We start from the raw sequence: 27,255 nt of genomic DNA on the forward strand, positions 1-27,255 counted from the left end.
CTCTCAAATGATTGAGTTCATTAAGTGTGCAGCAAGAAAAGGGAGAAGCACAAATAATTAGCAGCAAATAGATGACATCATCCACCCAGGTTCTTACAACACTCTGCGCAAAGGACAGGAGAAGTCCTGCCTGAGTTCCCCAATGACAGATTCCCAGTGTGCTCTTGCTGTGGACAGGATTCTGCCATTTTGTTGCCAACGTAGGCATTTCTTTCTTTCTTTTTTTTTTTAAAGCATAGGACAAACAATAGTATCTTCTGTTCCAAATGTTCAGCCCACTAGCTGCTTTCATAAAGCAAACGATTATTTCATATGCCTCTGTGTACGTTTGCAAACCACAGTGCTTATGGAGGTTAAAGGACAACTTGCAAGAGTTGGGTCTTACAGTCTACTGCTTTGAGTCCTGCAGATTGAACTCAAGCCATCAGGCTTGTAGTAAAGGGCTGCTCCCTTCTAGGCCTAATAGATGCAATGCTGTACTGCTTTCTCCCTGTCACAGGGTTAGGGGGCCAACGTGTCTCAGGACAAGGAGTCTTGCTGGACACGTGAAACAAACTTGCTAATATGTAGGATAAGAGGACCCTCCTTACCCTCAGAGTCTTCTCTCCACAAACTCAAACATCACATGACAATTTCCACAAGTAACACTCTACAAACTTTTTTTTAGGGGGGGCGTTGTAAAAAAATTAAATTAGATTTAAAAGACTTCTTTTGACTGCCTGCATGATGGTGTTTTATTTCCTCAAACACAGATATTTACCGCTTCACCACTCCGGTCTTGATCTTGATCTGCCTCACGCGAGGATCGGCCATGGTCCCTAAGGCGGAGGGACCATTTAACAACAGTGAAAACCAAAATTATTCTTGATAACAGTTTCTAGGTCACACTGTCCATTAAGCCGCTAATCCTGCCCACTTTCTCAGGAACAGAAAGTTTCTTAACTCAGGCTGTGGAGACTGAAAATAAAAGTGCAGCTTGTGTCCATAACCTGTCCAAGCACACGCGAATCAGCTGGTAGGGGACTTTGGGAGACTTCAGCTCTAGGTATCAATCAGCAGCCTAGAGGCAATGATTCCAGTTTAAAGTTGGAAGGAGCAGAGTCCGAGTTGCCAGTTGCGCATGCGCACACCCTCGACACCACGCCCACTTCATCGCCTCTTCTGCGCCGGCGCGCCGTACAGTCCCGCCTCTCCTTCCTGCGGCGCCTTAGGGACCATGGCGGATCCTCGCGTGAGGCAGATCAAGATCAAGACCGGAGTGGTGAAGCGGTAAGGAACGGCCGGCGGCTCCGCGGCTTGTGCCTGCTCTTCTCTCCTCACCGCCAGGAAAGCCTGGCGGAGCGTAGGCCCGGTGCGGGTGCGGCTTCCAGGCCTCGGCGGGCGGGATGCGAGGGGCCGCACACGTTGGGCTGGCGCTGGCAGGGAACCGCCCTCGGCGTTGGCCCGACCGCCCTCCGTGCGGGACTCTGGGCGACCTCGGCGCGTTGGCCCGGCCGCCCTCCGTGCGGGACTCGGAGCCATCCTCCGTGCGTGCGGGCCGGGAGGAGGAGGGCGGCCTGCACCTAGAGGGCCTCGGCCTGTGCGCAGCTTGCTGAACTTTGAGGCGGAGTCCACCCTGGCCTGGCTTCAGGTGTACTGGACAGCGCTCAAGTTTAAGGGACGCTGAGATCACAGTCCTCACTCAGAAGACACAGTGGCGGGGCCCCGTCCTCCGACTTGGCTCACTTCCAGACTTTGGGAACTGGGGAGTGAACTTGAGCACCTCTGCAAACTTCTTCCCCGAAGCTCGCCCCAGAGCTGTGGGATGCTGCCTCCCACGAGTAGGCCAGACCAGTCTTGTGATATGCCTTGATTCCCGACTGCTAGTACATACTTCAGTGCTCACTAGAACTAGTTTTGTTCAGACTCAAGAGGATCAAACTGAGGCATTCCAAGGGAAAAGATACACAGCCTCCTTACCAGGCAGATCATTCTGCAGTGGGAATAGCTTTTTCCTGTTGGCTCCTCTCTGCCGTTTATTGGTATATTCCATCAGAGAGAGGTCAACCCATAGAGGTGAATCACTTTTTGAGATCCTGTACTAGAGTTTTAGTGCTTCGAACGGTACTTTGGAAGCTTTTATTACGAAGGCAGCTAGGAAGGAGATGCTAGGAGTGGGAGGGAAATGGACAGTCTGAATTGTGCCTGACTTCAAATCTTGGTTCTGTCATCGATTTTATGTAATGTGGAACATATCAGCGTTGTACAGTGCCTCTTTCATTGAATTTGGAAGATAGAACCCAAATTCTCCCTGCATTCAGGTTTTGGAAGAAATACCTGCTATGTTATTTGATACAGTGTGTGTCAAGTAAACACGATACACTGTAAACATTTTGCTCGGTAATATATTTAGTGCATTTTTCAGAATGTGGGGGAAGGCATGCTTCAGGTTAGCAGAGCAAGCAAATGAAGCAAGCCTCCTTATTATAGCTGAGGTGCTGTGGTAGAGCGTTAGAATTTGTGATAATAGGAAGGGAATAGGATATCTATAACACAAGATACAAGTAATCCACCGCCCTCAGCCTATGGTTCTGTTCTCTGTTGCCACCCTTTCTTTGGCTGTGCCGTTTCCTTTAGCATTTCGTCTATTTTGCAGAAAAGTAGATATCATAAGAAATGATTTCTAATGTTTTCTCACTAATAATAATACCTCCTTGATATTCATCACCTTCACGATCTATATCCTATACTAGAAATTTATTTAGTTCAACTAGTTATAGCCTAGCAATACATATGCTACAGAAAGTTCTTAAGTAATTAAGAACTAACTTGTGAGACGTTCACAAATCCTCAGATGCCTACATAAATTGCCTGGAGGTAGATATAGGTTTGTTTGCAGACTAATAGGACATTAGCAAAGTTTACCTTTGGTATTCATATTTCAACAAGTTAATTTTTATGAAACATATTTCAACAAGTTAATTTTTATGAAACTCATAATTTACCGTAATCTCAAATTGTCTCTGAAATTACTGAATGTGTATTGTGAATCTTTCCTTCCTGGCCTTTAAGTGTAGCATTTCTTCCTACATACTGTAAAACAGGGACATACACTTTTAAACTTAAAATTTATCCTGTACTTGTTGGTTGCTTACATTTTATCCTTCTGTATAATGTCTACATCCATAAGTGTTACTTCCTCATTTTTTCCTGAAAACTTATTTTACTATGATTCTATCTTCTGTGTTAATAGACTGAGGCGGAATTCTACATTTTCTCTCATCCAGAGGAGAGCGTAGATGAGCAGACATGAATTGTCGGGAAGAATGATTGTGAGCCTTCCGTGTATATTTATGTTTTTATAATGAAAGGGCTTAAAGGGTATGCTGCTGTTTTTCCCTTCTCCGAATTTAGTTTCAGAGACTTCTTAGTTTTGTGATTCAAGAGTGGTCTTGCTTTTATGAAAGGGATTCTGTTCATTGGGTTTGTTGTATTTTATAAAAATTGCATTTATTTGTTTAATTGCTTTATTTATTTACTCTGTGTTGGGAGTGTGCTTATGCCATAGCAGAGGTATGGAAGTCAGAAGTTCACTCTTTCTACCATGTAGGACTGGGATATCAAACTTAGGTTGTCAGACTCGCCAGCAAGTGCCTCTCTCTGCTGAGACATCCTCACCAGACCTAGGCATTTGGGTTTTTTGTTTTGTTTTGTTTTGTTTTAAGATTAGTTTCAAGACCAGCTATTCTCAACTGTTATTTTTCAATTTTTCTGTAATTACATTTCTCTTCAGAAATCACAAGCTTTGTTTGGAAGAAATGGTTTGAAGTCATCTTTCATTAGCCCCAAGTCATTTAGACTTCCTCAAAGTGGAGAACCATTGGAGTTTATACTGTAGGGAGTTTATACTGTAGGTTTCTGTCCTAGGGTTCACTGACTCTGTTAGACTGTGAAGTTTCTCAGCTACAGCCGTTGTGATTCAGTCCCCTGTGGTGGAGTTAGGACGGAATCTGACCAGAGATGGAGAGTTAAGCGTCTGGAGGTGAGCAGTTAGGCAGATGGTGGTTGGCATCAGGGAGATAATGCAGTGATACCAGCTGGGCGTTGGGGAAGGCAGACTAATGTGTGGTGATTCAGCCAGTATTTTAAATGGAAGCAAAAGCGAGTTTCAGGGGAAGCACCTTAGCTGGTGTCTTAATTACTGTTCTGTTGCTGGCAACAGATACCATGACCAAGGCAACTTTGAAAAGGAAGTTTTTAATTGGGGCTTTGTTTACAGTTTCAGAGGGTGCGTCCTTGACCATCATGGTGGGAACAAGGCAGTAGGTAGACAGGCATGGCACCAGATCTGAGAGGTTAAATCTTACAGGTTAGAGACTGAGAACACCAGAGACCGGGCCTACGGTGGGCTTTAAACACTTCAGAGCTTGCCCTCAGTGTCACACCCCTCATACAAGGCTCAAAACAGCTCCAACAAGCATTTAGATATGTGCACCTATGGGGGTAGATTCAGACTACCACAGGTGGAAAATAAGCAAGTTACACAGTGCCCACCTAGAGAATGTTACCTTATACAGTAACAGCCAGAGGAGGGTATGGGGAAGAATCCATTCATGGACTGCTGGACAGCAGTGAGGCCGGCCTGGTGCAGAGCCTCTGAGAGTACACCCTCAGTCAGAGGGGCTTCTTCTCTGGTTAGGGTTATTCAGGCTGTGGAAATAGACTTGTGCATTAGATATGAGTAGTTACAGGACATTTCTCTGAGTAATCAACTTTGCTAATGTGTGACCCATACAGAGCATTCCTAACTGGAGAATCTGAAATTCAAAATGTTTAGAATCCCAAACTCTTTGAATGCTGATATGATATTCAACAGCTTCAGATTTGGGGGCACTTCCAATTTTGGAGTTATAGATGTTCAATTGGTAAGGTTTATATAAACAGTCCAAAATCTGAAAAGCTTTGGTTTGAAATGTATTTGGTCCCAAGCATTGAGTGGTACTTGGACAGCAGTGGGTGTTGTTGGTAGATTTAGTTGCTATGTGATGCTGTGGTAGTTAAAATTGATATGGTTAGTTACTTAGTATTGCTATGTAAACACCACCACCAAAACTAGCTTGAGTAGGACAGATTTATTTCATCTCCTGGGTAACAGTCTGCCACAGTGGGAAGCCAAGGCGGTAACTCAGATAGGAAAGAACCTGAGGCAGGTGAGGCAGGCCATGGCGGGAGTGCTGCCACTGGTTTGCCTCACCTGGCTTGTTCTGTCTGCTTTCATATACAGCCCAGGGCCACCTGTCCAGAGGTGATGCTGCCCTGGGCTTGGTATCCTCATGGTTAACCATGAAAGTGTTACAGGCCAGTCTGATGGAGACAGTTTCTTAATTGACTTTCCCTCTTCCTGGGTGACCCTAGTGTGTCAAGTTCATAAAAACTAGTTAGCATAGTCTGGCTGGCTCTTTTTAAAAAGATTTAAACTTTTTTTTTTTTTTTTTTTGTGGATTACGAGATTATAGGTATCTGATGTGTCACAGCTAATCTGGCCAACCTCTCAAGGAATGACCAAATAATATTCCCAGTTTTTGTCTCAGTGCAGATCTGTAAAATTACTATCATCTGTCTGGTGTCTGTCCACTGATACACGGGTGGCATCTATGGTCATAACTTTTTGGACAGGAGTTTCCTAGGATGTGGGACATTCTCTGTCAAAACTTGCAACATCTCAGGTAATAGGTTGATGGACCATCTTCTCTGTCTCCCGCGTCTGTACTTTGTAAATATAATTTATGTGAAAGCTGTTAGTGGTACACTTATAAACTATCACTCTGTAAACATCAGGCCTTACTTAATTTAAAATGTGTGATATAAATACAAATCCTTACCATAGTAGCTTTTTCTACATTAATTATTTAGAAAGTATTTTCACTAAAGTGGAGGAAAATTTGGACTTGTTTTACTGACTCTGTGTCAAGATGTAGTATTTTAGCTAAGCAACTTTCATCTGCTCTACTTTTCCAAGCAGGATTTGTGTTTATAAAATAAGTGTTATTAGATATGTCATAAATTCAAGAGATTCTACAAGGAAAAATGTTTTAATCTTTAATATAAAACCTGACTTACAACTTTAAAGCCAACTGTTAGTAACACCTGATGAACTAGGCCTCTGTTGGTGAACTAATTAATTAAAAATACTTTTTTTGGGGTTGGGGATTTAGCTCAGTGGTAGAGCACTTGCCTAGCAAGCACAAGGCCCTGGGTTCGGTCCCCAGATCCGAAAAAAAAGAAAAGAAAAAAAAAAGTTTTTTTTTTTTTTTTCGGAGCTGGGGACCGAACCCAGGGCCTTGCTAGGCAAGTGCTCTACCACTGAGCTAAATCCCCAACCCCAAAAAATACTTTCTTAAATATATCTTTTTTATAAACATTTTAGATTGGTAATAGCTTAAAATCCAGTGTGAACAAAGAATGTTAGAGTATTAGGAATTCGCTGAGGTTGTCCCATAGTTTTCCTCTGATTAAATGAAATTGACACTGGTGGATTAGGAGGAGGCTAGGACAAGTCGCACTGCAATTGTGTTGCTTTAGCTGTAACAGTGTCTTAACACTCTTGTTAAATGTAGCTGACACGCCATAATTACAGATCTACAGGCCCGATTATAGAATTTTACATCAGGACCCTGTAGGGACAGTATATTGATTTTTTTTTCCTTAATAAAGCCTTGTTCCCAAACTGTGCCATCTTCCAGAGTTTGTATATACCTACATTTGTGGTTGTCCATATACATACACACATTATATGTTACAGAGCAGGACCTGGGACCAAAGTGTAAATAAGGAGCTTTGTAAGTGACTCCTCAATGCCTTGCTACCTTTGTCTTTCCCTTTTCGCTCTCTTGTACCAAAGGCTTTGAGTCAGTCAACCAGAGTGGTCAGTGTCTTACCTTAGAATTTACCTTTGAACTTTAGCCCTGTTTGGAAGGTTGGTCACCAGTTGTCCATGTCATGGTCAGAGGCAGTGTCAGCATGGAATGCAGATGGTCAGCTCCTCACCTCGCCTGCCAGCCGCTTGGCAAGCAGAGCTCGTAACCTGCAGCCACGTCTCTTCAAGCTTCAAAGGGGAAAGCCAAGGCTACTCATGGTCATGATTTTCCCAGCACAGAATACATTCTGCAAATTGGCTTGAGATGTCAAGGGTCTTTTACTCTCTTGTTTGCTCACTCAGCTGCTCCCCCATTTGTATCTGTGCTCAGGGTACATGCATATATGAACGTGCGTGTGTGCGTGCGTGCATGCGTGCGTGCGTGCGTGCGTGCGTGTGTGTGTATTCTGTGTTTTCATTGTACATGTTATTTGGTAGAAATCTTGAGACTCTAGTAAGGTTACAAAATTATGCTAATAGAGCATTTCTAGAATATAGACTAGAAAGATAGAATATTGATGCTTAAATGTATGACCTTTCTATTCTAGTTTGTCATTTCTAATAGTACATTTATAGAACACCATAATGTCTTGTTAGGCTGGTTTTATGTACCTATAGAACTCTGATATTTTTTCTTGGTATTTTGTCATGGATCTGGCTGAGTCTCAGAATTTCTTACCATCTTTGAACCGTTTGGTATGAAAGTTCTTTGCCATGAATAGATGAGTATGCTTCCTTTGTGAGCTTTTGAACTTGATCTAATCGGTAATTGAAAGGCACGGACAATGGTTTACTGTATAATAATCACTCTAGTTGTTTCTGCTGTGGGAGGTAACAGACGGAACCCCAGATTCCACTCACCACACAGCACTTTTAGGACCCTAGGAAAGTTACCTAGCCTTCGGAACCCCATTTTCCTAGCTGAAAAGTGGGATTGGCAGCCAACCGTATGGTTTTCATGTTATTAGGGAAACTGAGTAAGGAAAGTGTGAATCACCTAGCTGAAATGCCGATCGGTAGTGAAGGCTCAGTGTATCCTAACCCATGTCATTCACGTCTGTCTTGGTATGTGCTCTTGTAACAAAACAGTCTGAGACTAGGCAGTTTACAAAAACAGGAATGTGTTTTCACAGGTCTCCTTTTTGACACCAAAGTGGCACCTTGAGCACTGACAAGGACAAGGAAAGGTCCAGCCATGTGTGAAGCACTTTGTAAGATCGCTGATCAGATCTAAAGGCCTCACTCCTTAAGATGCTTTGATGATTATTTCAATAGAAATGTAGGAAGGCCACAAACCGGCCATAGCATGATAGATACCGTCAAGGACTTAAGGTGGAACGGCTGTGGATCCCAGGACAGAACCTAGAAGTTGGTTGTTTTTTTTTTTAATAGTGATAAAATCTTAGTTCTTAATTACTTGGCCAATGTCTGACTGGTTTTGGAGAGGGAAAGAGTATGAGACTTGCAAGGTTGGGTAGTTTCTATCCTGTGGTGATGGCATTCTGTTAATTGCTGAGGTGGTAATTCTCTGGTTCCAAACGCCAGCAAAACTTGTATTTTTGGGTTCTTTTGGTTTTTTTGTTTTGGTTTTTGTAGAACAAACACCTTTTTTCCATATCATTAATTCCCACTATTCACATGTATTTGTGTATGATTTGAGAGGAGAGCCCGTGTGGAGGTCAGGACAACTTTATGAAGTCCTTTTGTTCCAGGAATCTAACTCAGATCACCGAGCTTCCTCAACATGCACATTCACTCTCAGTATCACCTTGCCCTATTCCTACCATTTTAAAGGTAGATTATACTAGCTATAGATTCTCCTCACTGTTTTGTTTTTAACTGAATTCTCTGGTTGTTGAGAGACCTGTGCCAAAGAAGTATTTTATGGCCCTCTTAATGTGCCCTATGTGTTCATGTTCTAACCAGGCCCATTACAAACTTGGGTAATGAATAACAAAGCAAGTAGACATTAGTGTTCTCAGTCTCTGAATAATGCTGCTATACTTGAATATACTATTCAGAGAATAGTGAAAAGCTATTCTCTGAAACAACCATACTGTACTGTACTCTATAAAATCTTTGAAGCCCATAAGTCCACTGAAGTGCATTTAAACTTAATACAGTAGTATAATTTTGATATCTCATGTTAAAATCTAAGTGTTCTACATTATGCTAAAAATATATAAAGAATTTTATAAGGCTGAGAAGTTCTTGCCTTTATAGTAGTCAAAGAGATAGTGTTTATGGCTTTCATAAAATAGGTGTATTATTTGCCAGTTTGGTTAAGAAGTGGTAGAAACTAAAAAAAGTTCATGTGACAGGGTTCCAGCTCAACAGTCTGGAACTGTTTACTTATAACGAAAAGTAGGAGACGTAGAAATGAGGAAAAGAAACTGTGACTGTAACTGTTTCCTTCATTCAATATGCGTTCTTCAAGATGGCATGATGTAAAACATCATATAAGGGTTTACCTAAAAACTAGTAACTTTAAACATTGTTTTAATGTTAGAAATGCTAATCTGTTGTGTCTTAGTTAGGGTTTTACTGCTATGAATAGACATCATGACCAAGGCAACTCTTATAAGGACAACATTTAATTGGGGCTGCCTTACAGGTTGAGCGGTTCAGTCCATTATCATCAGGGTGGGAGCATGGCAGCATTCAGGCAGACATGGTGCAGGAGGGTTGAGAGTTCTACATCTTCATTTGAACACCTCTAGGAGAAGACTGGCTTCCAGGCAGCTAGGATGAGCATCTTAAAGCCCACACCCACAATGACACACCTATTCCAAGAGGGCCACACCTCCTAATAGTGCCACTCCCTGGGCCAAGCATATATAAACCATACATCAGTTATAGGCTCACTCTTCCAGGTTTTAAAAAGAAATAGAGGTTAGAGAAATTGTTCAGTTGACAAAGTTCCTTCCATGTAAGCCCGAGGATCTGTGCTTAGACTCCAGTATCAATGGAGAAAGCAGGCATAGCTACATGCTTTTCTGTAATCCTGGTGCTGGGGATGGGGAGACAGGAGCGTCTCTGAGGCTTGATGGCAGCCAGGCTACTGAAAGCAGTGAGAGATGCTGACTCAAAAAGATATGCTTGAGAGGGATAGAAGAAAACACCTGACATCAACATCTGACCTCCACACACATGCACCCACACATGCACATTAATGCACACATGCACACAAGCACATTTATTTTTTAATCTTTTTTGTTTTGACACATCTATTTTTTAATCTTTTTTGACACATCATATACATACCTAATAATGGAGCACAGCTATATGTATATGTATATGTATAATTTATCTGTCTATCAGAGCTTTCAAAATTTGATTTTAAATATGTCATTAAATATTATCATAAGTTGTTACTTACTTTTAAAGTTTTAAGTGATATACATGAAAATTGCCCCACTAATTGTGTACCAGGTTTCAATGCTTGTATATATTGCATAATGTTCAAACCAAGGCTCTTCATCCTTTCTCTGAGCCTTTTGATGTACAGTGTATCATTGCCATCTGTAGTCATTCTTCTGAACAGTAGCACACAACAGAGCTAGCTACTTATGCCTGTGTGATTTAGTATCCATTGCCACAGACTGTTACTGCTGTTTTCAAAGCATAAGAGTAGTAGGATTGGGGCTGGAGAGATGACAGTGACGTAGTGAGAGAAAGACCTATCTCTGTGTTACAGAGAATTTTTGTTTCTCGAAGCAACATTCCATTCCTTAGAATGGCTGGTCACTAAGCCAGACCAGAAATTTTCAGAGTGTTCTGCTGATTCCTTGGAGTTTCTAAGCCTTTTCTGTAAAGTAGAGGTTATGTGTATAAAAATGCTAGGATATATTTGCCTTTTTCAAATTCAAATCCAAGTGGGGGTGGGTGGGAAGAACATGTGTTTGTTTTCCTTGGACACCGTCTACATTAGAGACTGTCGCCGAGGCTCAGATTTGGCGATCCTGGTTGCCTGTCAGCACCTGAGACCTACCTAGCAGTTTTTCACTTGGGTTCTGGGGAGTTGAACTTAGATTCTCAAGCAAGCACTTGCTGACAGAGCTACTTCTGCAGCCTTCTTTTTCGTGTTCATTTGCTCATGAGTGTACCATGAGTTTTCCCAGGGGTTATGCAATATGACAATGGATTGGATGTAGAAACAGGTATGAGAATCTGGTTACTTCAGTTAATTTAAACAAACATGCAAAAATGTAAAGTGCTACCATTTTCACTATTTGCTTTGAAGAAATAGAACTACTTTTTATAAAATTGTTTATTTTGACATAATAGTATTTTACTTATGAGTAATGTCTGTGTGTATAGTGTACATGTGAGTGCGTTTGCAGGATGTTGGGCATCTGCTCTGTCACTCTCTACTTTATTCCTTTGCACTGTCAGCTCCCTGACTTTTGGCTTCAGTAGTCTGTCTTTCTCCCTTCCCCACCCAGCCCTGGAGTGTAGGTGCGTGCTGTGTGGCTGGCAGGCATGGACACTCAGGCCCTCATGCTTCTGCAAGGAGTGCTCTTACCCACTGTGCCTTCTCACCAGTCTTTTTTGGGGGGAAAGAGGGTAAGTGAATTAAATATAATCTTTCCTAATTTAAAAGTGAATGCCAAGGTATTTCTTATGTTTTCTGTTTCAATTTATGATATATTCATTACTAACAGATTTATATAAACCATACCTCTGTGTGGTCCTCAGTAATTTTTTAGTGTAAAAGTATTTTGAGGGGTTGGGGATTTAGAGCGCTTAAGGTCCTGGGTTCGGTCCCCAGCTCCGAAAAATAAAAGTATTTTGAAATTTAAGAGTTTCAGAACCACTATACTAACTCAGTAAGCAGTTGTCACCTGGAGATCAACCTCGTGATTCTCATCAGAGAGATTTAGGCAGACGCTGAGGAATTTTAGACTTTACAAGTCCTGTGGAATTTCTTTTCATGTGTTCCTCTAAAAAATGCACTGTATAGTTTTGTGAATTCTCATTGCTCAAGACAGTTCTTCATGTTTACATAATATCATTATATTATATGTTATATGTTATATGAATAACAGGACCCCAACGAACAGAAATAATGATAACTAGTTTTGTGCTGCTCCCCCACAAAAAAGCTTATTGTCTTGCTTTTTTGTTTAGTCTATCATTTGTATCTTGCTAAAATAGATCAAGTTCTAGTTCTGTTTTTTTTTTTTTTAACTTGGTAGGAAGTGCATCTTAAGAGACCTATTTTTTACTCTGTTAGTAGATAAAGGCGTAGTTTTGCAGATGTATACAGTGTATTTGTTTGTTTTGGTGGTTGTATACTGTTCCATTGTGTGGTCCTACAGCTCATCCATTTCTGTACAGGGGAGTATTTGGGCTGCTGTATTATTAACAGTGTTTCTGTGTCCCTCCCAGGCCTCTTTCAAGATGAAAGTTCTTTCTGAGTATATACCCAGAAGTAGGGTTGTTGGGTCCTAGAGTATTGAATTTTCCGTTTTATATAAATGCTGTCCAGGGCTGGAGAGAGGACTCAGTGGTTAAGAGCACTGACTGCTCTTCCAGAGGTCCTGAGTTCAATTCCCAGCAACTACATGGTGGCTCACAACCATGTGTAATGGGATCTAGTGTCCTGGTGTGTCTGAAGACAGCTACTGTACTCAAATAAATAAAATAAATAACTCTTTAACCACTGCTACAGTGTACTCATATACATAAATAAATCTTTTTAAAAAATGCTATCTTAGCTTGGGCCACTCTGAAGGGCCACAGACAGGTGGCTTAAAACAATAGAAACACCAGCCACTTTCTTGAACATCCAGACAATAAGGCTGCTCTTAAGAGTTGGTCAGAAGCTCAAGGACTGCCTGCCGTTCCTAGACCATCTTCCAGCCTTATATCTCACTTGCCCAACAGCAAATGGCTTATTTGGGAAAAAGTAGCGGGCATCCCCATCACAACTGACTCTGGGAGGGAAGAACTCTTCTCCCCCAGCCTTATATTAAATCACCTGCTCAATTCTGTAAGTGAACTGGGGAACAATTAAAGAAATCTTACCACTCAACTGTGCCTTTTGTACATTTGTGAAAAGAATAGTTGTAGTAATTTATTTTTTTTTGAATTGCTTTCTCTTCAGCCATTTTTATGATTATATGTATTTTTATCTTTTTTTTTATGTAATTTATTTTTAAAATGACGTTTCGCTGTGTTGGTCAGGACGGTATCGTGAAACGCCTGTGCACCAGTGATCCTCCTGCTTTTGTGCCAAGTAGCTGTGATAGTAGACCACTATCTTTATTTAATTTTAACTTTAGATTTATTTATTTTAATTTGCATATGAATGTTTTGCCTGCATATACATATATGTGTCATATACGTGCTTGGTGCTCATGGAGGTCAGAAGAAGATGTCAGATCTCCTGGAACCAGAGTTACAGATGGTTGTGAGCCATCCATCTTGTGTATTTTGGGAACTGAACTCAGGTCCTCTGGAAGAGCAGACAGCTCCTGAGCCTTCTTTGTTATCTAATTCAGTGTTCTGTGATTGGGAGAGTGAAAAAGAAGAGAGAGCTGGAAGGACAGATAACCTTGGAATCCCAACCTTCTACTCCTAATAGTTCTTCCTCTCCTCTGTACGACCCCTGATACTTTAGCTTCTAGAAAGATTGTAATGATGTGGGAGGCTCTCCTTGGTTGGAATTCAGAGTTTCTCCTCATTATAGAAACATAGTCAGATAAGGTATACATATAATTCAGTGAATGGTGTTTCATTAATTCCCTCCCCTCAAACTTTTGTTTGTATTGTTTGGTTTTTGTTTGTGTGAGACAGTCTAACTAGTAGCAGCCCAGTTGAGTCTTGAACTCCTGGATGCTGGGCTTAATCTGAACCTTGCTGGAGAATACTACGCCACATTGTCTGATGACTTGTATCAAGTTTGTCTTTCTCCTGTCTTACTCTGATGTGACTGTCAGCAGTTAATATGTCTCTGACTGCTCCTGACAGCTTCTGCCTACATGTTTGGTTCCTTTCGTTAGTGCTATTACTTTAAGTAACCTAGGCTACGCGTTCATTTCTAGGTAGTGATGTCAAGTTTAAAATCATCAGAAATCTGATTGCTTAATTGGCTAGATTCTCTGAGCTACCATACTTTTTTATATTAGTTTCTATTAGCATGTAGGTTCTATGAAGTCATGTATATAGTCCCGAAGACTTAATACAGAGTAAAAGTTGTTATAAGTATCCTAAGTTGAATGAATACCTTCTAAGATCTCAAGTTCCTAAGAGCAGAATTAGTGCTCAGTCTATAAAAATCCCAAAGGTGTAAATAGACGTTCACTGAGATCCACACCTAACCCATTGGTTGTCCAACTTCCCCACTGGAGCCAGCATAAATTAGTGTCTCCCCTGACCCTACTCACGTGTGTGTGTGTGTGTGTGTGTGTGTGTGTGTGTGTGTGTGTGTGTGTGTGCGTGCGCGCGCGTGCGCGTGCGTGCAAAAGGGCTTGGTGTTGGCGTGTACCCGTGTTCCGTGTGGCTTTATTTTTCACGTACTTTGCATTTAGAACATAAAGAGTAGCCTCATTCCCTTCTATGGCTGCCAGGTACTATGTAGGTATATTCCAGTTTTAAATTTAATAGGCTTTAAAAATGTTATTTCCAGTACTTTGCTCTTGGAAAGTTTTACAGTGAATATCCTTGTATGCATATAGTTAAGTATATGTGTAGAATGAGTTCATACAAGTGAAATTGCTGGTTCAAAAGTATATGTATTTTAAGTATTGGGAGACATCGATAAATTGCAGTTGGAAGAGTAGAGCAATTTATAGTTCCTCTACAAGAATTGACTTAATAGGGGATTTTACTACTGTGTAACTTAATGTACTTGTCTATAGAACATGAAACTGTAAAACAGTATAAAATGCCCAGCATGTTTAGCTTTTTGTTTGTATGTTTATGTTTTGAGAAGTACCTTCTACATGGATGAAAAATGTCAGGACAACATAGGCCTGTGAATATGCTCAGTTACTTATATGTATTTCTTTTCTGAATAAGTTCACAGGAGGACACAGTTTCCTCCTTTTAGAAATAGGTGATGGGGCTGGGGATTTAGCTCAGTGGTAGAGCGCTTACCTAGGAAGCGCAAAGCCCTGGGTTCGGTCCCCAGCTCAAAAAAAAAAAAAAAAAAAAAAAAAGAAAAGAAAAAGAAATAGGTGATCGAGGAGTCTGTATTTCTCAGTGTCCTGCAAAAAACATCGATAATGACTTTGCTCAGGATTACCCTGCTAATTATACAAACAGCTAGGGTTGGGGACATTTTGCTCTGAGTCTTAGAATTTACTCAAAATTTAGACCTTAAAGCTGTGACTTCAGCAGACTTCTGCCCTCAGTTATTTTTCTATTTTATTGTGCTGTGTCTTTGTGGTGATGGGGATCAAATGCAGGGCTCTGCATGCCAGACAGTCAGTAGTTATGAACTTCAGCTTTAGGACAGTGAATGGCGGTAGCTGAAGATCATGCGTTATATTTGAAAATAAGTAAGCAGCAATTGTTCTTGGGAGAATTTGCACATTCATTGCTTTAGTTACTACAAGATTCATTTTATTTTTTCCCTTTGATGAGAATTTGGAGAGTACTTTGATATTTTTAAACATTATAGAATAAGCCGGGCATAGTGGTAGCTTGCAATACCAACTTTCTGACCAAAAAAAACACTTGAGCCCAGGAGTTCAAAAGCAGCAACATGGGAAACAGTGAGAACTCATTTCAAAAACTAAATAACAACAAAAATCGTAATGAATGAAGTATAACATAAAATGCAGAATCTAATATCTAATATCTAATATCTAGATATACAGAGCTAAACTTTATGAGTTCATGTTTCAGACATGATTGTCAAAGTATCTCTCTGGCCAAATAGAATAAGAAGCAGTAGACAAAACTTTAAAAGACCAATAGCCCCTTGCTAGCACATTGCTAATAAGGACTAATAGGTACTTAAACTGATGGAAGTGATTCAGACAACAGCACATTAACCCCCTACTGTGCCCTGTTTTAAGCTGTTAATAGGCATTAGCCTTTTAGAGAATGACTAGCACTTTCATATTCATTTCCTGAGCCTTTGGTACAGGAGTGAACTGAGAGCTGCTTGCTGTGTCTGCTTCTTCCAGAACACTTAGAAGATTGCTGCCTGCTGCAAGCTTGGATTCCCTGTGCTCTTAGTGTTCTTGGTGCCATGGAACTAGTTTTGCTTGGCATGTGTTTTGATGGCTGACAGTTTTGTGTAGAAGTCACTTGAGAAATAGAGGTAGGTGTGCTTTTTTCTCACAGAGGATGTTACATGTAGGAAAGTAATGGTTTTTAGATTTTTTTTTTTAATTATTGTAGGAAGGCAGCGGTTTCTTTTCAATATTTTTCAGATCTCTATAAAATTTTAAGTAATCGATTTACCCCAAAAATGAATCAAATACTTGAAAAATATCACCCATGCATATATGTGTATTTGAGGAGAGTTTTAAAAGTGTAATTTTCTTAAAAATATGTTAAGTGACCTTTAATGCCAGTTCTCTGTAAGTTAGACTACTCTCTTGAGTTTGTATTTATGTGCATTATTTTAAAATAGGTGTTTTATGTTTCAATAATAATTCCCAGTGTAGTGCAATAGTTAGGTTAGACCAGCAAAATGCCTCAGCAGGTAAAGAACTGTCAAGATGGACAACCTAAGTTTAATCCTGGGAGCCCAGATGGTGGAACAGACCCAAGTTGTCCTCTTCCCTTCATACGTATGCTATGGGCATGCACATATGTATGCGTATACCAAATACGTTTATTAAAGACATTTGAAAACAAAGAATTAGCTTGGTTCCCCCAACCCCCACCCCAAGCAGAATTTCTCTGTGTAACAGAGCCCAGGCTGTCCTAGAACTTGATTTGTAGACCAGGCTGGCCTTGAATTCAGAGACCCACCTGCCTCTGCCTCCCAAGTACTAGGACTAAAGGTGTATGCCACCACACCTGATGAATTAGTTTGATTTTAGAAACAATTTTATCTTGAAGAAGCTGTAAATGATAAACAGGTTGGCTGGATTAGATGAAAATGTAATGTGTGATTTGAATAAATTCAGAGTTTGGGGGCTAAGTATTTAAGTCTTTGTAGTCGAATTCTGTCCTTTGGACCATCCTGTCACTCCAGGGAAGCCTCCATTTCAATAGCCCTCCCCTCTAGACAATAAGCATTCATGAGACCTCTGGTTAGATCACTTTGGAATTCATCTTTCTTTATTAGCGTCCCCTTTTAAAATTCCATTTCTTGCTGGGCAGTGGTGGCCGAAGTCTTCAATTCCAGCACTTAGAAGGCAGAGGCGGGTGGATCTCTGAGTTTGAGGCCAGCCTAGTCTACAGAGGGACGTCATCTTGAAATATCAAAAAAGTAAAAATAAATAAAAAAAATCCACTGTGAGTTTGCCTGTGAGCTTTTGATTGTTGTGTCATGGCTTTCTCTTCGGCAGCAGAGTCAGCTCCAGGTCTGTCTGCTCTGTTCTCACGTGGGTCACCGTCCTGCTCAAAACTGCACACACTCAACCCTTGATCTCTCTTTGCTCAACAGAAACTGGTTTGAAGTGTGTGTGCAAAGTTTGGTATTGAGACTTCATTGCTGGTAATTTCTTTCAGATTTTAATTGGATTTTTCTCTCCTGTTGAATCAGGATGATTGGTGTTGATTTTGTATTCCAGCCTATGTCTAATGTGATCCAAATCAGCTTTCTAGAAGTAGGAGGTTTTCTTCATTTCCCACCTACTGCCGGTTCCAGCTTCCTGACCTCTGACCTCTGCCTCATAATTTGACTTTTTATTTTTTGAGGCAGAGTCTCACGTATTCTAGGCTGGTCTGGAACTTAATAATTAGTCAAGGATGCCCTTGACTTCTGGTCCTGCTGCTGCCTCAGAAGAGCTGAGATTAAGGCCTGTGCCTCACACACATTTAAATTTTGCAGTGGTAGAGTTCAAGCAAAGGGTTTCTCAAAAACTTGGCAAGCACTCTTCCAGTTGAGCTACATCCCCTGGCCTAGTATTTGACTTAATTAAGGTAATGATTAACATTAAAGTTAGTATGGAACTTTAATTGTTTTAATTTTGGCTAAGATTGGCATTTTAATTAGAATCAAATTTATATAATTATAACAGTCACTCTTCAAAATAAATACATCCTATAATGTTAAACTAAATTCTTTGTCTATATTACTTTTTATAATCAAATTCTTCAGTTCTGCTCGGCTGCCATTTTTTATTCAGAAATAACTGACCAGTAACATTCCATTTTGTTTGTTCTTAACATTTTGAGGTATTGTTCTTAGTCTGGGCTAGCTTCAAACTCACTGAGTAGCCCAGACTGGCCTCAGAATCTCAGTTACCTGAACTTCTCATGTGCTGAGGTGAGAGGTCTGAGCCACCACACCCAGCTCAGTGAAACCCGTCTTGAGTAGCAGGTTAGAAGTGTGTCTGAAGGCTGAAATGCCCTGTCGAGAACCAAATGAGTGGAAATGCTTCGTTCTTTGTATGAAGTTTGCTACTGTAGGAGCAGAGGTAACCAGGAAATGTGAAGACATCTAAAGTCAATCCTTTCCTCAGCGGCAGGTATACAGAAGCTCATCTTTCTTACAGTTAGGCATCTATCACAGCCCTCAAAAATTCAGTCTGTCTTCCCAAGGGAAAACTGTTTTCTAAGAGAACAATTTTGAACAATTTGGGTGGAAAGCGAGTGAGATGAGAACTCAGGCCTCCCCACCAGCTGCTAATACCACAGCTTGTCCAGACCGTGGTGCGCTCTCTGAGCCCGAGCTTGCCTCACATCAGCAGCGGCTTATTGACCATCTACTTGTGGAAGGCACTGTGCTGAGTGTTGGCTACCAATGCCAGAGCTCTCTTGTTCAGTTTTTGCCAGCAGTAACCCCCACCCCACACACACACGCACACACACTCACAATACCAGCACCAGTTCTTTTGTCTTATTATGAAAACTCAGAATGATATCTCCCTATTTTATGGCTACAACTGTGCAACTAGTGATTGTTAGTATAGTGCTATTATAATAAAACTAAATTTGTGACCCAGAATTAACTCCAACAGCAAAACCAGTCTTTAATTGCACATAAGTGTGTAGCATTCCTTGAATTACAAGTAAGGAATGTAACTTTGAAAGCAAGTGATGAGAACAACTCTGAGGAGTCAGTCACATACCACATTTATAAATTACTTAGTGAATCCCAATGGTTTCTGCATCTAGATTCTCTCCTCACTGCTTGCCTCTTTTGTTTTGACAACATAACCAGGCATTGGAGCAGCAGTGTTAGTTAATATAGTTAATATAGCTAATATAGCTAATAATAGTTAATATAGCCTGCTTCCACTGGGATGACTTAGATAAAACAGAAGAGGTTGAGTTTTATTTGCTTAAAGGCTGAAAGGGGATAAGAGCACTTTTGAATGACTTGTACCCTGGATATATCATATTTTATAAAGGATGAAACTGGTTGTGGGGAGGTCATTGGTTGTAGAAAAATGATTATCACATTGTGTTCTGGTCCTAGGAACCAATTGGGAAACACAGGAGTCCTACAGTTAAGGAGTGAATTCTTTGTAAACAGAAAGCTAAGCATGGTGGTATGACCTTGCAATCCTAGCAGAGTCTAAAGCTGGACATTTGAGATTTCAAGGCCAGTTTGACTGTGTATTGTAAGTTCTGGAGCCATACAGCAAGACTTCACTCGGGGAAGGAGGATAAGAAGAAGGAAAGAAATTTGATATAGCTAGATATCAAACTCACTCTCCATGTTGATATTTTAAATATCATTATCTCAGCTCACTCTAATTCTCTCTCTGTCTGTCTCTGTCTCTCTGTCTCTCTCTCTTATACACACACACACCCCACTTTTTGGAGAAAGCTTTCACTAATAGCCCTAACCCAACTCTCATTTAAGGCCCTAACCTAACCCCCATTTAATGTGTTTTAGGAAAACACCGTGTTTTCCCTAAAGGTGAGTATATTTACCGAAACAGTTGTAGCTTATGAACTACTTTGTAGGTTTTTGTCTTGTATTGTTTAGGTGATTAGGTTTCCAGTTGTAAAATCTTTTAGTGTTTTGTTGTCCCTCCACCCCTACCAGAGGAGCCTTTCACCTGCTACTGTGGTTCAAATGAAGGAGGAAGAGAGGAGGGGAGTGGGGGGGGGGGAGTTATTACTACAGCTTTTTACCAGAAAGGTGGTGACTGGATTGAGTAGTCAATTGGCTGGTTTACAACAGAAGCCAGTAAGGGGAGCCTGTGGGGAGAGGAGAGTATTACTAAAGATACTGGGTATTTACTGTCTTTGCAGCCTTGGATCAGTAAGCAATATTCACGCCTGTGTTGTATAGTGAATGGCCTTTATTTTATTTGGGTACTGGGTTTAGAGAGGCAAGTAACACACTTAAAGCCACATAGATAGCAAAAGTCACATCCAGGATTTGAACCCATGTAAACTAGTCTTATGACTCTAAAGCCCATATATCTTCTACCATATCACCTTATCTCTCAGGTAACATTGCAATATATGTGTTAACCTTAGAGGAGAATTAGTGACATTTAGCCGTCATTAGAATTTTATTGAGGAAAATAACAATAAAAAGCCCCATTAAATGTGAGTTGAGATAGGCATAAACATTGACTAACAGTTAAATAGTGATAGATTTAACTGTTTAGCTCCAGAGAGCTTTAAGTCTTCATGCCTCTGCTCATCTCCAAGGTGGAGGTAATCTCCCTTCAGGCTGAGATGCGTGGGCTTTCTGCGTCATAAGTAGAGGAAGTGTTGAGGGGCTTTACTACTGCACCAGAGCAGATAATAAGGCAATTAGAACTGTTAAGTTGATGAAACACCAGACTGGGATGAATTATACCACGATTTACAAAGAAATGAGAGATTTTACGGCAACTTATGAGACCTAAAGAAGAAGGATATATCAGTAAGGAGAAGAGAAATTGATAGTTAAATTTCAAGAGCCGATTTATTTGGCCTGGGAAATCCTACTTGTAAGCATTTTTGAACCAGCTTCAGAATATTTTATCAGCTTTGTAAAGAAGTGGAAAATTATCAGTCTGTGGTGATTTAATTTCCTTCGTTAATAAAATGAATTTAAGATACATTTCTTCCCCTTTTTTATTTTTCATTGTTTGAGCTGTAGTATATGCTAAGTATCATCCAGTTCAGCCCTCTTACTTTATAAATGATGAAGCTAAGACCTGCAAGACATGAAGCAGTTTCCCTACCAGAAGAGCGACAGCACTGGTTAGAAGTGGAAGCCACCGCCCTCTGTTGGCTTTGTTTGCATCTGACGGAGCAGGAGCATTCACAAATGCCTTCAGATAACCTGGTGTCTGGAGTACTGTGCTTTTCCCTAAAGGTTCTATCACATACACTTACTCCATTTCTAATACTTAACAAATGCAAAATGCTCTTTTTACCAAGGTCCCCCACCCCCCCAGCTTGTTTCAGCAGGGAATGGGCTGCTTGCTGTTTTTAAGCCAACGCTCTGTTCGTGATGGCTGACACCTACAGCATCTGTGGTCCAGGTGTACGGAGTTATAGAGCCCTATTTTTCTTATAAGCTTTTCCTGTGTGGCTATAACAACAGGAAAATGATTTATCTATAAACCTAATTTGATAGTCTTATGCTTTATTGTTAAAAAAGAAATTGCAATCAATAAACACATCACATGCCAAAACTATAATCAGATTAGGAAGTCTATACAACCCAGTGGATTGTATAGTTAGCATAGAGATTTGAATTGAAAACTATGGAGCTTTACATTAAAGTTTAGTTGTTTGGGCTGGAGAGAGGGCTCAGAGGTTAAGAGCACTGACTGCTCTTCCAGAGGACCTGAGTTCAATTCCCAGCAACCACATGGTGGCTCACAACCATCTGTAATGGGATCTGATGCCCTCTTCTGGCGTGTCTAAGATAGCTACAGTGTATTCATGTACATAAATCTTTAAAAGGATTTTTACATGTTTATTAACAGATACTTTATGGACTCATTTACCTCCAAAACCTAAATACTAACCTATTCAGCCTTACAAAAAATTAAAATTTTAAAAAATTTGCAAGAAAATGGATGGACTTATAATCTATAATATTAAGAGAGGCCATACAGTCTCAGAAAAAAAAATTCCTGCATGTTTCCTCATGCAGAGTTCAGGTGTATATATACATATATATGGTGTATATATGTAAGCCAATGTACATATGTAATGTACATGTATACATAAAATGGTATAGAATGAACAAGAAAGAAAGGCTTGGGATGAGGAAGGACTGAATGGCTATGAGTTATGAAACAAGATATAAAACTTCTCCTCTGGTGTTTTTTCTGTCGTGTATCTTTACATTTAATTATTTCCAAGATGGTATCTTCCTATGTAGACTCTCCTGGAACTTGCTGTGTTGGTTGTCCAGTCTAGTTAGGAAGTCTGAACTCCTGCCTCAGCTTTCTGAGGGGAACTGTAGGTGTGAGCCACCACACTTACCTTTAATATTCCTTTAGAAACCGAAAGTCTTTTCTAGGGTCAGGAAAGGTATGCGCATGTGTTATGGACATCTTTGTTTAAGAGGCATCGTTTTGTTATTTCAGCTACTGACTGCCAGGTCTCTAATACCCATCTTCTGTGTGGCACCTACGCTCAGAAAGACTAGAGACACTATCTGTGTAAGCAGTCTGATTGTGAAGCATTGTCTAATCACTGCTGCCATCCAAATACACCTTTAGGTCACCGTTATTTAGCAAAGAAATCACTGTAAGAGAATTGGCCTTCTGTTTAGTGAGTTTAGCAAGCTTTCTGGAAGAGGTGCACTTAGATCTGTGTCCAAAGTGAGTAGTGGAGTTGCGTTGGGCATAGGAAGGACGAGTGGTCATTTCTTAGGAAAAGCAGCAAGACTCAAAATCCTTCCAAGCTCTTTTAAGAGACAGTGTAGAGAGCATGGGATGTATCATGAAAACCACACCAAGGGCTGGGGAGAGGGCTCAGCAGTTAAGAGCACTGACTGCTCTTCCTGAGGTCCTTAGTTCAAATCCCAGCAACCACATGGTGACTCACAACCATCTGTAAAGATATCTCACGCTCTCTTCTGGTGTGTCTGAAGACAGCTACAGTGTACTCACTACACATAAATAAATAAATAAATAAATGAAAAAAGAAGGGGTTTAATGTCCTGACAGCTACAGTGTACTCACTACACATAAAATAAATAAATAAATAAATAAATAAATAAATAAATAAATGAAAAAAGAAGGGGTTTAATGTCCTGACAACTTCAGAATTCTGTAGGCATTGTTTCTGTGTGTGTCTGTTTATGATTTAAAGGCCCTCCATGAAGGCTCATTGTGGAAGAGAGTGGCTGTCTCCTAGTTGCATTATGGTTTAATTTTGTTGTGTTTTACAAGTTGGATTTTTAACTTAGCAATAGCTTGATTCTTTAATGGGCTCTAATAGAGTGCTGGGTAATAGCAATGACACTTGTTATTTATTTAAAATTAACCCCTTGGCCAACACAGAATGAACTCAGTAGTACTTTTGTAAACTTTTCGCCTCATTTTGCATTGTTTAGTCATTGTTTATGTCTTACTGGTCTTTTGCTTTTATATTTTTGTTTGGGGGGCTGTGTGTTTTTTTGTTTTTTTTTTTTTGAGCTTTGTTTCTTGGTTTTTGTTTTTGTTTTTTTTTTAAAGAAAAGGTATAGAGGTGGGTATATGAGGAGGTTGGGGAGAGCTGGGGAAGGGGGAAGTTTCTGTTCATAAAACCATAAAGAAGGAAAAAGAAATCAACACTAGTTTTGTTTTGGCAAAACAATATATATGGAGTTGAGTACTGTACTTTGTGGCCTCACTGGAGTTACTGTTGGGTGGATGGGTAGGTGGGTGGATGGCACAGTGCAGTATGACACAGTGGAGAGCCTCCATGCCTGTACAGTGTTGGCCTTAACTAGGAACCGCAGCTCATTTAGATTTAAGCCCTTTACAATGTTGGTGCTCCACAAGTGTTTCTATAATGTAACTTGCTGAGCTTACATTAACATCTGCATGAGCTACAGAGCCTGTCGTGACAAAATCACCACAATATGGCTTAAAAACAACTGGAATTTATTCACACATGTCTAGAGGCTACGTCCAAAATTAGGGTATCAGCAGGCATGATCCTTTGACACTTTAGAGACTCTTTGCTTGACTTTCCTAGCCTCTTGTGGTTGCCAGTAATTCTTACATTCCTCAGTTACATTCTTGCCTTCTGTGTGGTTGCCTTCCTTAAATGTCACCTACAGTGACACCAGCCATTGTATTTAGGCATTTAAATGAGGTTTAACCTTAACGAATGACATCGCAAAGACTTGAGTTACCAGAAAGATCACAGTCCGAGGCTCTGAGAATGCAACTCACTAATAAAGTACTTTTTTAACAAATGAGACTCTGGGTTCCAGCTCCAGAATAGCATAGCAGGACCCTGCCCCACCCCCACACATACACCTACCAAAAACATCAACAACCCCTCCCTCCAATCCAGAACTGTCCCTAGCTTTAATGCTTTACTCTTTTTAAAATAGCACATTGGCTGGGCATATTGGAAGTTTTGATCTCAGCACTCAGGAGGCAGGTGGAATAGTGAGTGGAGGACAACCAGGAGGACGGAGAGAGAAACCCTGTCTCAAACACAGAATGGGAGGTGGGAGACAGAGAGGGAGAGAACATTATTTTGGCTTAACTATTAGGACAGAAAATTCTCTAAATACTACATAGAGTGCTACCAATCTTAGGGATACATTAAAGTATTAGCAGAGAAACAATGAGAATTAATCTAAGAGAGTGAGAGAAACCAGCATTTAGTAGGTTATGATAAAGATGCACCAAGACACCTTTAAAAGAATGAACCCTAGGCGTATACAGCCAGACTGTAGCTGATTAACTAATTTCTACAAAAACAACAACAAAAAAAACCAAAAAGGAAACTCAAGGGAAGGTACAGAGTAGGTAAAATTATATAGTAAAGATCTGCTTTATCTGTCTGAGTGCTGCCCAGGAGATGGGCTTTAAAAAAAAACTACACTTTGATTTGTAAGATCATCATCTTATCTCCTTTGCATACATCATAAATTATGGAAGTTTACTTTTTGGTAGTATCACTCTATTTTTTCTTCCAAAAGATATGTTGTAAAGACCCAAATCATAATAAAGCATCCAACAAGAGCAAAAGACAGAGCTTCTGAGTCACCTTGGCTCCAGGAAAGACAAAACTCCTTCATGACAGAAGTAATCAATTTGCTTCCCTGATTCCATACTTAGCGCCCAACTTTCTGATAGGGCTGCAGTTTTCCCCTAAGTCTGTCTATCTGGAAGAGCCACCTGGCCTAACAGAAGAGACTTTCAGTGAGGTGTGAGCTTTCCCTTTGTATGTTTCAAACTTTTCATTTTCTTAGGCTCATTCTCGTTAATTATGTTATTCTTCCCATGAGGTAAGCCCAGGAGGCCAAGGAAGGAAGAAGGGCTTTCCTGAAAGTCCTTTAGTAAATTGTCCCCAGTATTTGCGGTGGACAGGCTGACAGTCATCAGCTCCCTGGAAATTCATCCTTTGTTACCTGAATTCTTACTACATTTTCTTTAAAAAGAAAATGCAACCTTGTTTTTTACTTCGGTTTATTTTCTTGTATTTATATAAATACAATGTAACTTCCTTGTGGGGCACATCAAATTGTTGAGTCTGTAGTACTGGGTGCCTCCTCATTGCCCTGCTATGAATTCTTTTCCTTCCCCAGTCATACTTTTTGTTGTTGTTCCTCTTACAAGGGTGTCTGATTCCCCTCCCTATCCTTGCTAAAGATAGAATAAAATTAGTCACAGTGTAAATGCTTATAGACCTACCTACTCCTGAGGCTAAAGCAAGAAATTCCCTTGAACCAAAGAGTTTGGAGTCAGGCAGGGCCACATGAAGAGACTCCATCTCAAAACAAAACATGGAGACAAATTTAAAATAAGAAACCAAATTTACAAACTCACATATGAGAGCTTTGTAAGTTATTAAATTTTAGGGTAAATCTAGTGATATATTTAAAACTCCGTTTTAGCTCTTCTGGGGTTCTTTTTCAAAAGTGTATGTGTTGTACTTTATGTGTGTGGGGTTTTGCCTGCATGTATGTCTGTGCATCACTGTGTGCCTGGTTCCTGTGGCGGTCAGAAGAGGGTGCCGTGGAGGTGGAGTTACAGATGGCCGTGAGCTGCTGTGTGGGAGCTGGGACTGACACCTTGCACCCTCCAGGAGAAGTAACAGGGACTTCAGTGCCAAGCCATCCCCAGCCCCTGGGCTTGTTCTTTCTTAGTTTGATTCAGTTGGGTAGAGACGCCCACTTCCTACATTCACATACAGATTGGCTTACAGTTTTGAGGAACAACAATCTAATAAAAATACATACAGTTTGGTTCCATCTAGGTTTGTTCAGTATTGGCACCACATCACAGTTCAGGTAGAGCCTGACTGTAAAACACCTGTGTGTTTCTGAGGAGGGAATGGACTCTCGGAGTAAGTTGTCAGGCTGAATGTCCTTGTTGTGTAATTTGCTTTTCATACCTTTATTGTCTAAAAATTTAATTTTAAAATTTAGCATGGCTATAGTGCTATCCTTTTTATTTAGATCATTTTAAATACTGTGTTTTACTGTATTTTGTACTTACATTTGAAATCTCACTAGGCCTGTTTTCTGCTCTATCTTCTTCACTATCATGGAGAGAGAATGCTAGCATTTGCAGTTCATGTTGGGCTTGGTTGGGCTTTTATGTGCTTGGGCTGTCTCAGCTCTGCCTTCGTGAAAGTGTTAAGTATCTTTACCCCAGTCTTTGTGCTTCCTGATCTGGACTCAGAGTTTTTGTATTTATAGTTTTCCTATAAATAGGTTAAAGGAATTTGTTCCTTAATGTGGGTGTAAGCTGATAATATATTTATCGGAAAAATAATGTGATTATTTTTATCTTTTTCTACTTTTTCTACTATTGCTGTGGTACAGTCTTCCTGTAACTTAAAAGACAGACATTGTTGAAAGATGGTGCTTATATTATATGTGTGTGTGAGGTCAGGCTGCCCTGTTCTCTAGCGGGTGAGGAGAGGGTGGCTCCTCTGGTGTTACTCCTTTTATTATAAAAGTTTGTTCTTTTAAAATCATGGACGCCTACTCAGAGGAGTCTTTAGACACCCATAACTCACACTTGGGCTTCTGATCAATTGTCAAGCCCTGTGAAGTATTTGAACGCAGGGCTGGCAGGCTCTGGAGTGCTGCCACCTGGGCATGGGAGAGGGGACAGTGAGGGCAGAGTCAGGTACTG

General features: G+C 40.4%; 1 protein-coding gene across 5 annotated transcripts in view; it reads left to right on the forward strand.

Moving 5' to 3' along the window:
- Positions 1-638: 638 nt before the first annotated feature.
- Tbca (tubulin folding cofactor A) overlaps positions 639-27,255 on the forward strand; it is a 54,640-nt gene continuing 28,023 nt past the window's right edge. For 3 of the 5 annotated variants that reach the window (XM_063282311.1, XM_039102816.2, XM_063282312.1), the window contains exon 1: positions 639-1,269. In XM_063282311.1, coding sequence (XP_063138381.1) covers positions 1,121-1,269 — 149 coding nt within the window. In that variant the 5' untranslated portion in view covers positions 639-1,120. Of the gene's footprint in view, positions 1,270-11,177; positions 11,462-27,255 lie in introns of those variants that run through there. The other 2 variants (NM_001013245.3, XM_063282310.1) reach the window with 2 other exon arrangements.

This window comes from Rattus norvegicus, chromosome 2 (genome assembly GCF_036323735.1).
Source record: "Rattus norvegicus strain BN/NHsdMcwi chromosome 2, GRCr8, whole genome shotgun sequence".
NCBI lineage: Eukaryota > Metazoa > Chordata > Mammalia > Rodentia > Muridae > Rattus > Rattus norvegicus.